The sequence below is a fragment of the Oncorhynchus nerka genome, linkage group LG18, assembly GCF_034236695.1.
Source record: "Oncorhynchus nerka isolate Pitt River linkage group LG18, Oner_Uvic_2.0, whole genome shotgun sequence".
NCBI lineage: Eukaryota > Metazoa > Chordata > Actinopteri > Salmoniformes > Salmonidae > Oncorhynchus > Oncorhynchus nerka.
The window spans coordinates 32,826,225-32,839,176 of record NC_088413.1 but is presented as its reverse complement, the minus strand read 5'-3'; the positions used below and the strand labels follow the sequence as shown (position 1 = coordinate 32,839,176).

At 43.1% G+C, this 12,952-nt stretch overlaps 1 protein-coding gene across 3 annotated transcripts; it reads left to right on the top strand.

The window, feature by feature from the left end:
- Positions 1-3,206: 3,206 nt before the first annotated feature.
- LOC115145761 (clathrin light chain A-like) lies at positions 3,207-12,119 on the top strand. 3 transcript variants are annotated; one of them, XM_065004038.1, is made up of 7 exons: positions 3,207-3,511; positions 6,037-6,074; positions 6,360-6,477; positions 6,783-6,894; positions 7,986-8,039; positions 10,076-10,111; positions 11,571-12,119. In XM_065004038.1, the coding sequence occupies exons 1-7, from the start codon at positions 3,319-3,321 to the stop codon at positions 11,740-11,742; spliced, it is 723 nt and encodes a 240-aa protein (XP_064860110.1). In that variant the 5' UTR covers positions 3,207-3,318; the 3' UTR covers positions 11,743-12,119. The 3 variants fall into 3 exon arrangements, with proteins under 3 accessions (XP_064860110.1, XP_064860111.1, XP_064860112.1); XM_065004039.1 differs by lacking the exon at positions 10,076-10,111; XM_065004040.1 differs by lacking the exons at positions 7,986-8,039; positions 10,076-10,111 and having other exon boundaries at positions 3,208-3,511.
- The last annotated feature ends 833 nt before the right edge of the window (positions 12,120-12,952 follow it).

The following is a 12,952-nucleotide window of genomic DNA, read 5'->3' as shown; positions in this document are numbered from 1 at the left end:
TGATAACCCAGGGAACACTCAAAAAGAAAGAGCCCAGTGGCAGAGCAGGTCAGGGTGTTGTGGGCATATTCAACCCACACAAGATGTTGGCTCCAGGTGGTGGAGTTGGCGGAGACAAGGCAGCGAAGAGGCATCCCCAAGTCTTGACTGGCTCTCACCGACTGGCCGTTGGACCGAGGGTGGAACCCGGAGGACAGGCTGGCCGATGACCCAATGAATGTGCAGAACGCCTTCCAGAACCGGGACGAGAACTAAGGACCCCGGTCGGAGTCCATGTCCACCGGGGCTCAAAGGACCCGGAAGACGTGCTGAACCATGAGCTGAGCCATCTCTTTGGCAGAGGGTAGATGTGGGAGAAGAATGAAGTGGGTGGCTTTGGAAAACCGGTCCACTACTGTCAGGATGGAGTTGTTGCCATCAGACGGGGGGAGACCGTGATGAAGTCCATGGATATGTGAGACCAGGGACGGTGAGGGACAGGCAGTTGTTGAAGGAGACCAGCCGGAGCTTGCCAAGGAGTCTTGGTCTGCTCACAGATCGTGCAGGCGGCGACGAACGCAGAGACGTCCGGGACCAAGGTAGGCCAACAAATGCATTGCTGCACAAGGGACAGGGTCCGACGGGAGCCCGGGTGGCAGGTAAGTTTGGAGGAGTGGGCCCACTCCAGGACCGAGGGACGGGAACAAACATCAGGTTATCTGGGCCCCCCTGGGGTTCGGCTGGGAATGCTGCACCTCATGGACCTGCTTCCCTATTCCCCAGCTGAGTGCCGTCGCCAGGCACAAGGTGAAAAGGATGGTCTCGGGGTTCGAGGGTGTAGCCACGGGGCTATAGCGGGGTGAGCGCATCCGGCTTAATATTCTTGGATCCCAGTCGGTAGAAGAGGGAGAAGTTAAACTGGGTGAAAAGCAGGGCCCACCTAGCTTGCCTGGAATTGAGACGCTTGGCGGTGCGGAGATACTCTAGGTTCTTGCGATCCGTTCACATAATGAAAGAATGTTCCTCCCCCTCCAACCAGTGTCTCCACGCCATCTTCACCGTGAGAAGCTCACAATTCCCGACATTGTAATTCCTCTCCATGGCGTTGAGACGATGGGAGAAGAAGGTACAGGGATGTAGGTTGAGGTCCAGGGCAGAATGAAGGGACAGGACATCCCCCACTCTGACATCCGAAGCATCTGCCTCCACCACGAACTGACAGGATGGGTCAGGATGACACAATATGGGAGCTGTGGTGAAGCGGTGCTTGAGGTCCCGAAACGCCCGGTCCGCAGCAGGGGACCACATGAACGGAACCTAGGTAGAGGTGAGTGCAGACAGGGGGGGAAGCCAGATGCTGTAACCCTGGATAAAGCGTCGATAAAAGTTGGCAAATCCCAGGAAACATTGCAGCTGCACTTTGGACGTAGGCTGAGGCGAATCCACCACCGCTCTCACCTTCCTGGGATCCATTTGTACATTCCCTGCAGCAATGATGTAACCAAGGAAGGGGATGGTGGAGCAAATCGAGAAAGACAGGCGCACGGGGAAACCGCTGGTAGGCTTGCAGAAGCAAAAAAAACTGGCAACAGACAAACAGAGAACACAGGTATAAGTACACTGGGGTTAATGGGGAAGATGGGCAACACCTGGAGGGGGGTGGAGACAAGCACAAAGACAGGTGAAACAGATGAGGGTGTGACAAAAAAAATGCTCATTCATGTTGGTTAATTTAGGATTCAAAGATAATCTTTGAAAATATATAGTTTAGCTTAGCCCACACAAAACATAAATTACATGACAGAGCACAGAGCAGTTATAGACAAGAACAGACAATATTAGAATAAATTAAAAATAAGAGTCAGATTGTCAAGAAAACAAAAATACTTCTTACACACTATTAATATATAGGTATTCATAGTATTATACACAGTACAGTTCAATTAGATATTTTAAAAGAAAAGAGGCCCTGTGACACTGTTTAATTTGTTTCTGTTTTTTAAAACTTTTTGCCTGAGTAATCTCTGGTCCAAAATTAAATGGTTATATACATAACTAAGCGACAGATTAAATCCGTTTTTGGTTTGGGTACAGTAGGCCTAAAGAAACCCACAGTGGTGTGTCTGGTGGGGAATATATAGTGCCATGCAACTTATTATGTGACTTGTTAAGCACATTTTTACACCTGAATTTAGGCTTGCCATAACAAAGGGGTATTGACATTTCAGCTTTTCATTTTTTATTAATTTGTCAACATATGGAAAAAATATAATTACACTTTGACATTATGGGGTATTGTATGTAGGCCATGACAAAAAAATCTCAACATGGGAAAAAGGTTAAGGGGTATGAATACTTTCTGAATGCACTGTATGTCTGTTTGACTTTGTAGTATTACCCAACTAGAAGTGGGTTATTTCTATGGGTTTCTTGTCAGTAGCTGCTTTATAGTCTGGTCCCAAGATCTGCCAACTCCATTGCTATCTTTGTCAAGCCAAACAGAGTTGGCATTATAGCGCAAATAGACTGTCACTCAGGCTAGAAATGACTCCTTCATTGTTAATAATAATTTTAAAAGTAACCTTTATTTACCTGGCAAGTCAGTTAAGAACAAATTCTTATTTACAATGATGGCCAACGCTGGGCCAATTGTGCACCGCACTATGGGACTCCCAATCACAGCCAGATGTGATGCAGCCTGGATTTGAACCAGGGACTGCAGTGGCGCCTCTGCCATAATAGGCACCAATTATCAAATAGACCACTTGAGTGAAAAGAGAAGTGTATCAAATTGGTTATAGATATCCGATACATCCCATAACCCATTGATTATACATATTAAATTAACATCAGGAGAGTTGAATATTATGATCACAGGCTAGCAAAGCTGTTTGACAGTATATATCACGTGTCATCTCCCCATTTGCCCTTTAAATATATATAAAATATGATTGTTTTTCTTTGAACCAATCTTTGCTTTACATATTTTTATAGTGCATATTTTTATATTATGCACACTTGCTGTACCCTGCATATAGATTCTATTCATGAAATTACTAATATTCTAATTCAAAATTCTTTGACAACCCTGAGATGCAAGATTGCCTAACCCAACGCACGCTAGATCATGGGACCCTTACATATCAGGTGCAATCATATTCCTTGTGTGGTTGGTGCACAGCACAGTCAATAAAAATTCCTCGTTTCTGACTGGCCCTGCCAGAGTTTCCGCATTTTCATTGTCTCCTCCCTTACCTCTCGAGCTGATCCACTGCTCTACTCCCCCATTAGATACCGTAACGTTATCAATAGCTAGCCACCACCATCAAATAGCTAAATATGGACGATTTTGACATGCTCAGCGCACCACAGGCTGCGGCCGGCAATGGGACGGACGAAGACCCCGCTGCCGCATTCTTGGCCCAGCAAGAAAGCGAGATCGCGGGGATTGAGAATGACGAAGGATTCAGCATCCTGGACAGTGGAGAGGTTCCAACGTCGCTAGACAATAATCTGACAGGCGATGCAAACGGTAACTGTGTTCTAAAAACTCTTAATTTAGGAAATTACAGTAGCTAGCTCGTTCGTATTATTTGGCTGGGTCAAAGCCTAGCAAATTGGCTAAAACTGATTAGCTATGGGCTAGCCAGTTAGTGTGTACACAGTTAGCTAGCCATCTTAATTAGCTAGCTAGCCAGCAAACGAGCTACATTAGCAAGCTACATCGACTGTCTGCTGGAGACTTAAAGGAAAGAGAAAAACAAGTAACGTCATTTTAGCTGGCTGGATCCAATATTTCAGACCATCTATTTAAAATGTTCGGGAAACTAGCTCGTAATGCGCAAGGTGACGCTAGTTTCGCTAACGGCGCTAGTTAGTCTCTACATTACATGTGTATATTCTAGTTAATAACGTAACTTTACTTATTGATATCTTGATGTTTGTGAAGTGTCGTGAATAAACTAACAGAAAATATAGTGTATTTGAATGACCGGTTAGCTAGTTATTGCGTTTATTTCCTGGCTATTATTGCGTCTATTTCCTGTCATTGGTGTGTTCCCAATGATCCCACTGCACCAACAACATTACTGGCCACTTCATTACTGCAATTTGATATATGGCCCAATGACCATTGGACTTTAATACAAAACTGTCGTCTTCGGGAAGTTAGATTCTTGACCGATTAGTTAGCTACATTGGCCAGAAGCAAGTTCATGTTATGCAACTCTTTAGGGGGGTGTACATGTTCATCTGTACAAACATCTGTACATGTTCATCTGTACAAACATCTGTACATGTCCATCTGTACAAACAATAGAACGTGAGTATAAACACCATGGGACCAAGCAGCTGTCATACCGCTCAGGAAGGAGATGCGTTCTGTCTCCTAGAGATGAACATACTTTGGTGCGAAAAGTGCAGATCAATCCCAGAACAACAGCAAAGGACCTTGTGAAGATGCTGGAGGAAACCGGTACTAAAGTATCTATATCCACAGTAAAACAGGTCCTATATCGACATAACCTGAAAGGCCGCTCAGCAAGGAAGAAGCCACTGTTCCAAAACCGATAGAAAAAAGCCAGACTACGGTTTGCAACTGCACACGGGGACAAAGATCATACTTTTTGTAGAAATGTTCTCTAGTCTGATGAAACAAAAAAAATAACTGTTTGGCCATAATGACCATCGTTATGTTTGGAGGAAAAAGGGGGAGGCTTGCAAGCTGAAGAACACCATCCCAACCGTGAAGCACAGGGGTGGCAGCATCATGTTGTGGGGGTGCTTTGCTGCAGGAGGGACTGGTGCACTTCACAAAATAGAGGAAAATTATGTGGATATATTGAAGCAACATCTCAAGACCTCATTCGGGAAGTTAAAGCTTTGTCGCAAATGGGTCTTCCAAATGGACAATGACCCCATGCATACTTCCAAAGTTGTGGCAAAATGGCTTAGTGACAAAAAAGTCAAGGTATTGGAGTGGCCATCACAAAGCCCTGACCTCAATCCTATAGAACATTTGTGGGCAGAACTGAAAAGTGTGTGCGAGCAAGGAGGCCTACAAACCTGACTCAGTTACACCAGCTCTGTTAGGAGGAATGGGCCATAATTCACCCAATTTATTGTGGGAAGCTTGTGGAAGGCTACCCAAAATGTTTGATCCAAGTTAAACAATTTAAAGGCAATGCTACCAAATACTAATTGAGTGTATGTAAACTTCTAGCCCACTGGGAATGTGATGAAATAATTCTCTCTACTATTATTCTGACATTTCACATTCCTTAAAATAACGTGTGATCCAAACTGACCTAAGACAGGGAATTTTTACTAGGATTAAATGTCAGGAATTGTGAAACTGAGTTGACATGTATTTGGCTAAGGTGTATGTAAACTTCTGACTTCAATTGTAGCTAGCTAGCTAGTTCCAATGAATGAATCGTTCATCGTAAAGATATTGCCAAACCAAGCATTTATGTACTAGCGCACTAGACTAGAACAGGTGGGTATAATTTGTGGAACGTTCCAACAGGAATCTGTTCCAAACACTTTGTAAAATACAAGGTTACCAACAAACAACGCATACAAAGTAGTATGATCAATTCACCTAGCTAACCCGCTGCCGAATAGGCACCAATTTACCACGTAGCTTATTCTTAATGTTTGTCCATAGGCTACCAGTGAGGACAAATATATTTTGGAATTAACGTGTTGAGTGAATTTTTATGAAATTAGCCCACTCCTTACCTGGTATCTTATTCTGCCGCTATACAACTTTGTAGGTGTTTGTTGGCAACCTTGTTATTTACAACGTTTTTGGAACAGATTCATGTTGGAACGTTCCACGAACTATACCCACCCGACTAGAACAAACCAACGTGTAGTATTTTTGCAAGCTTACAACTACAAATCCATAATCTGAATTTGATCCTATCCGTCTTCGAGTAAGACGTGTAGTGAGGTCTGATACACACCCACTCTGTGATGTGAATTGATGATGTAGCCCATTTCATTGTCTTTGATATGGCTTTGTTCGTGATGAATGGTTAATTCTATTTGCAGATGCAGTGGACGGTGCTGTCAATGGAGACCTTAATGAGGTAATATCTTGTGTTTTCCCATTTTGTCTTACAGCCGATATTGTGAATATATTGACTCAAGGAAAACATTAGAATACTTAACCATGCATGTTTTGTTTTAACAAATACTAAATGCCATGGTTGTGTCATATTATTGACCGTGGTTGTGTTCAGTAGGCACAAAACGGAAGAAAATGCTCTGGAACGGAGTGAGAAAAGGGCGGAGTTGCTATCTACTTGTCCAATGAGACACGTTTTAACGTTGCTACAGTGTGCCCTGTTGAACACCACCCATGTGTTTGTTAGGAGAGCAATGGCCCGTCTGATGCATACTCCGCCATCTCCAGTGCCGACCGGCTGCAGGCTGAGCCAGAGAGCCTGCGTAAATGGAGGGAGGAGCAGAGGGAGAGGCTGGAGGTCCTAGGTAAGGAGAGGCCCCTGGTATATCCTGGCTAGAGGGCCATAGCAGCGTAACAATAGAAGGAACCGATGTGACTATTTACAGTTGAATCCAAAGTGCCGAGTGCCCAATTCTAACACCACAATCTTTGAAAAACGTATGGCCCTGACTTGCAGTACAAGAAAAACACTGAGCACATTTTTGCTGATGTTGAAATCACCCCTGGTTTTTAGAAGTCTTCTTTTTTTTGTGATGTCATTTTTCAAGAGAATTGCATGTACTGTGTGAATCATAAGACCTCTTCTTCTTCCTAATTTCCCCTTCCCCAGACGCTAACTCTCGTAAGCAGGAGTCTGAGTGGAAGGACAAGGCCAAGGTAGAGCTAGAGGAGTGGCACACTAGACAGGATGAGCAGCTGGAGAAGACTAAAGTGAATAACAGGTAAAAATGCATAGAAAGAGTCCAGACATTCTATTTCTATGTAGAAACGGCCCGGGTTGAGCCAGGAGGACTAAAAACCCACTGGACTCCAAGGAAACCTTTTGTCCACTGACTCACTTTTCTCTACAGGAGCCGTCGAAAGGAAACCCTGTCCATTGAGTGTAAATGACACTCTGCAGAAATCTCCTTGCAGAATAGTTGAGTTATTATGCAGCAATTGTTCCTATTGGTCCCTCTATGTTCTCTACGACCTCTTATGTGTTTTAATGTTTATATAGGCCTACATGAAAAGACGTAGGCTAGCTGTGTGCAGTCTCTGGTAGACCAGTGAAACAGATCAGTGTAGTATGTTCCGGAATGAAAAATGATCATGTATATTAATTCTCAGGGTAATTTTATTTCTGATAATGACCTGGAGCGGCAATCCAAGTCATGCATGGTGTTGCTAAGAGGTGAAACAGCTGTTGCTAAATGACGAGACCCCAGAGTTGACCCTTGAACCACAAGCCTTTTGAGCACGGCAGATTCAGAAATATCTAGTTGAGGTCAGGAATTATAATATCAATTGGTGTCTATCTATCGAAAGATAACAGGACAGCCCCATCAGCAAACAGAAATGTAGGATGTTTAAAATATATATATATATATATATATAAGTTTGATAAGACTTAGGATAAGGGTTTTGGAACGCCTTGCCTCCAAGGGCTCAGACAGTATAAAGTCTAGTTTTCACTAACTTGAGCGTCTGTAACCCAAGCCCTCCCTCTGCTCTGAACAATGTATCAGCCAATGTTCCAGTCTCTGTCGCATGTCTAGCTACTTCTAACCTGCCTCTGTTATGTTGTTTGTAGTCTCTTTTGTATATAAGTGGATCTGAAATGGCACCCTATTCCCTATGTAGTCTCATAGGTCTCTGGTTAAAAGTAGTGCTACTAGGTAGGGAATATGGTGCCGTTTTGGACGCAGATTACTGTACGAGGGGGAGCTCTGGGCTGGGTTTGTTCTGTCGTTTTTGCTCTTCTCCTTTTTACCGCTCTTTCTCTTCTCTCCTGCTTGCTGCTTTCCTCTGGGACATCCCCTGTGTCTCCCAGGGTTCTGGATGAGGATTTCTACAAACAGCCCTTCTCTGACCTGATTGGTTATGTGTATGTTGCTAAACTAACATTTGTTTCTTTTTTTTTTTTCTCCCCACGTGACGTCACTCGCGTCAATCGCACGCCGCATCTTCCATTTTAACGCTGATTTTTACGTTTTGCTTTCCCCCTTCATTTTTCAAAAAAAATTTATTTTTCAAAGAAGTAGACTTTATCTTGAGCGTGCGTGACTGTTTTTGTGACCTTTAAACCCACCAGGTGTCTCTTTTTTTATTTTTTTTTATTGTTAATTTTATTTTTTAATGCAGTGAATGTTTGTTTGTTGAATGTCATTGCATCAGCCTTAATGCTCAGTTTCCGTATTAATTGTGTTGCCATAACTGTAGTGTAGTAAATCGAGTGGCCATTTTTCTTTTACTTTGGTCTTGTTTAATTAATTACATCGTCCATGATCCATCTATATGTCCCTTCATTTTATCACGCCATCTCATCACGCCATTTGCAAATGTTTTTGTATTCTTAGATCCCTTTTTAAATCATCTATACTTGTATTATTCATATGTGCACATGGAAAACTAGTTATAGAAATTGACGCTATGTGGAAAACATTGGTTAGGTGTGTTACTTGGCGACGCACTACTTTAAATGTATTGACGGAACCGTATAGCTACTACCTCAGCTGCGTGTCGATACTGTGTGGCTAATGTCTCTAGTAGAGTTAAGACTGTAGTTTTGTTTCAAGCAACTGTGTCTCCAACTCTTAACAGTCCTATCAATATAGTAGTACCTTCATATAATATGCAGGCATATTATCTGAAGGTTAACTTTAGTCTGTTTAATACTATTTAAGAGATCTCCTGCCATTAGAAAGGCTATTTATTTATATCTGCTTTATATCTGCTTTATACCTGGTAACCTGCAGCCTTTCGGGTTCAATAAGGCTCCTGAAAAGCTGTGCAAAGGCAACCATGTTGTTGGAGGGCCGTTTCTTTCCAACATTATCTCTGCTGTTTCAGTGTCTTGTAGAATAACCACACACACCCCCCCCCCTCGCACAAATAACTGCAGAGATGGGTGTTTATTTTGTATTTTTAAAGGAGTTATTTATGCAATAGCTATTGTACTGTACTAGAATGTCTGTTGGTTGACATAATGTTGAACGGACACTCTGAATCCCTCATTTGGAGAGCGTCATTACAATTTTTAAGAATGAATACGCCAACTCGGTGGCTATGTGGTTGGAGTTTCCGCCCTGAGATTGGAAGGTTGGGAGTTCGATCCCTGGCCGAGTCATACCAAATACGGTCAAACTAAGACTCTGCATTAAAATATGTATATTTGGAGGGGGGCTGCAATAGACTAGCGTCCTGTCCAGGGTGGTGTACTTGTACAGCTGCCTCACGCGACAGGAGATGGGCTCCTGTTCCGATGAGTTGTTCTGGCTAGCACAATCCAAGGCTCGTACGAGGCGATTTATGACAAAAATCCAACAGTTGAAGTCTAATTTCAATAGCCTGATACTGTCGCAGAGCCCTGCATGTAGACAGTCAACTGTTGCGTTGATGTCGCTAGTACGTCTGTATTTCTAAACTGAAAGCTCATTGGATACACCGTTGCTTCAAACATGCGAATGTGATCTGCTTAGAATCTGTTAATAGCTACTAGCATCCCACTGTCTACCATAGAATGACATGCTACTCTTGTTGCCCAACTCGCACTCTTAGTCTTGCAGCCCTTGTATCTATCTGCCATTGAATTCATTCGATCGCTAAAGAGCAAAGGTTCCCATATAAGCAAACGTCCTTGTCTCTGCCAAAACAAAGACCCACGGCTACTGAGACCAAGGGGGCACGTATATTTGCCTCACCCAACCAACTCAATGGCACAGCAGATGAAGGCTGCAAGCTAAGCACACTTAGTGCACAGAAAAATAAAAATAATCTGCCCCCCCCCTGAAATGACTTTTTTTCTCTCTGGGAAAATGCATGCTGGCTTTTGTCATCTGCATAAAGCTCATTTACTTTTCATTTCTATATATCTGACTTGTGATCTGTTTCTCCTTGTTTCTTTTCCTATGCACCTTTAAGCACACACATTAACCATCCTTGCTACCGCCTAGACCAGTTAAGTAAAAAAACAAAAAGACAATATCCTAGTAGGGAGAAGTGTATATTAGCCTAGAAAAATGGCAAGACAATATTCAATAGTGGTGCACAATTAGACTAGACTGTAGTCGAGGCTCTCCAACCCTGTTCCTGTAGATTTTCGCTCCAACCCTTAAAAAAAAAAAAAAAAGATAATGAACTGGTTGATAAGCTGAATCGGGTTAGTTACAACTGGAGTTGGAGTTAGAAAGCTACAGGAGGGTAGCTCTCCAGGAACAGGATTGGAGAGCCCTGCTGTAGATGAATACAAAATCCACTGCCAATTGAAATGATTTTTAGAAGCTGGGTGTCCCTTCTGTGATACGTTTGGTCCACTAGTCCTGTTTGTACCTGTAGTCTCGTTGTGACAGTGAATTTTCATTGGCTTCTCATCCCCATTTTGCTCTGTGTATTGTGTTCTAGAGGGGGTCTTTCAATTTTCTTAAGTCTTTGGCAGTGGAAGTGTCCTATCTTGGGTGGGTGGGTTTGGGTTTTGCTATTCCCCCTGGCTTGCATTTCAAAATGTCTTATTGTGATTGTGGCACTATCATTTCTTATTTATTTAATTTCAGTTATGTATGCTAAGCCTTCTAGTGGAATTAGATGCCCTTTTGGGTTCGGTATCGGTGTGAAGATTGTGACATGTCAATCAAAAGTCTCTTATGGTTATTATATCAAGTGTTTGCTGCATTTCAAATGGCCTGCTTTCCACTAAGCGCACTTATCAAGCACAAGTATAAAGGACATAAAACAAAACATATTCCTAATGCTATACTTGGATCTTGAGAGAATATTTGAACGTAAACCAAAAGGCAAGTTACCCCCCCCCCCAGTTCTGTGACGAACTGCATTTTTAACCAACCAAACCGCGTTTTAACCGTTCCAAAAAAAAAACCTGCGCTTGTTTTTTCCCAAAACCCCTTGATTAGACTGACAGGGAAAAGCAGGTAACTAGCTAGCTGTATGACTGGGGTTATAGGGGGCATGCTGTATGATCTTATCCAACCCTGTTCTCTTCATCTGGTTTTGATGTGGCCACCCGGAGAATGTTTATTTTTTGGGGATGTACTGTAATGTAGTTGGGTCTCCGCTGCTGTCTACTCGACACTTCCTCCTCAAGCAAAGGTTTTTAGATTCAGACCTCACTAAAACTGTTTGACTAAAACGCTGGAAAATCCATGCTAAAATGGCACCATTTTCATATTGAATCTTTTTATTTTTACGTTATTGTCAACTACCAAATTGATTTGTGTCATGCAGGTAGTTTAGATCCATTCGGCATGTATTTCTATGGGGATTCCCCATGTCTGTCCCTGTGGTGTTGAGGAGGTGTGTAAGTGAACAGCAGTAAGGCCCTCTGTAAAACTGCTGATCTCTGGGGCCCAGACCTGCTCCCTCCCTCTCTAAAGCGCTGTCCCCCTCCCGTGTTGCTTTGCAGAGCGGCCGAGGAGGCCATGCTGTCGGACATGGACGAGAACAACCCGGGCACCGAGTGGGAGCGCGTGGCGCGCCTCTGCGACTTCAACCCAAAGTCCAGCAAGCAGGCAAAAGACGTGTCCCGCATGCGCTCTGTCCTCATCTCCCTCAAGCAGGCCCCTCTGGTCCGCTAACCCCCCCCTTCGCTCTGTTAGATGTCTCAATTCAGTCCCTACCACTCCCCTTCGCACTAACCATTCATTCAGCGTTTGCAGATCTGAAGGCTCTGGATGCGTAAATGCAGTGTCTTGGTGGAGCTTCCACGATCCACCATGTCGCATTTCACCTTAGAGATCTGTTAACGTTGAGGGGCCGAGGGGAAAGGGGGTGAATTGAGACGGCTGTATCTCTACCCTAACCCTCTCTGGACCCAGATTGCAACCAACCTCTCATAGGGCAATGTATCATTCCCCCCTACCTATCTACCTACCTGAGGTCGTCGTTGTTCATGGATTGATATTATTCCTCTCTTCCATCTCCCTTTCCATCATTAAAGAACAAAATAAGTATATACGCATTTATTTTTTGTTTCTATTCTTTTAAGGACCAAACTCTGTTTATTAAGTGTGTTGGAAACCCATTTAGAGCCGGCTTGTGGCATTTATTGTGACTATTTCAATCTATGCATTTTCCCATTTGAACCATGAATCAAGTACGGTAAATATCTGTGTGTGTGTAAGCAGCAAGGTTGGGGTCAATTCCATTTAAATTCCGGTCAATTCAGAAAGTACACAATTCCAAATCAAATTTTTGCTAATTGAAAAGCATTGAAGAGAATTTGAATTTCCGTGTACTTCCTGAATTGCAACGGAATTGCCCCCAAACATCATGTGGTGTATTATGTACTCTATATGTGTGTACCTATGTACATATACAGGCAATATATACATTTACATTGTGGTTAAGATTTACTGTAGCCCATGTGTTGCTTAATGTGTTCATTGTCCATCAATTTCAATATCAGTAAAACATGAAACTTTTGTCGTCAACGTCGTTATTGAAGTGTTGTCCGTGACATTCAAATTATTATGGTTGCACCTAATTGGAAGTAAAATTTCAGGTGAGACAAATGACATTTTATACTGCGTTTTCAATTAAATTATGTTTAGTGTTCCCTTAGGCCCTCCACCACTTTTGCTGTTTGTTGTATGGCCTTGGGTTCTCTCTGGGTTCAAAAGAATCTGGTGAAAATGAATATCTGGCATCAAATGAATCTCTGGTGAAAATGGCAGAGAGGAAGAGGTGAAGCGAGGGGTTTTCTGTTCAAATCTGTCCACGGAAGCAGACCGCCTGCCTTTTGGATGACTCCCATTGTTAGGGCAGAGACAATCATCTCAAGTATGC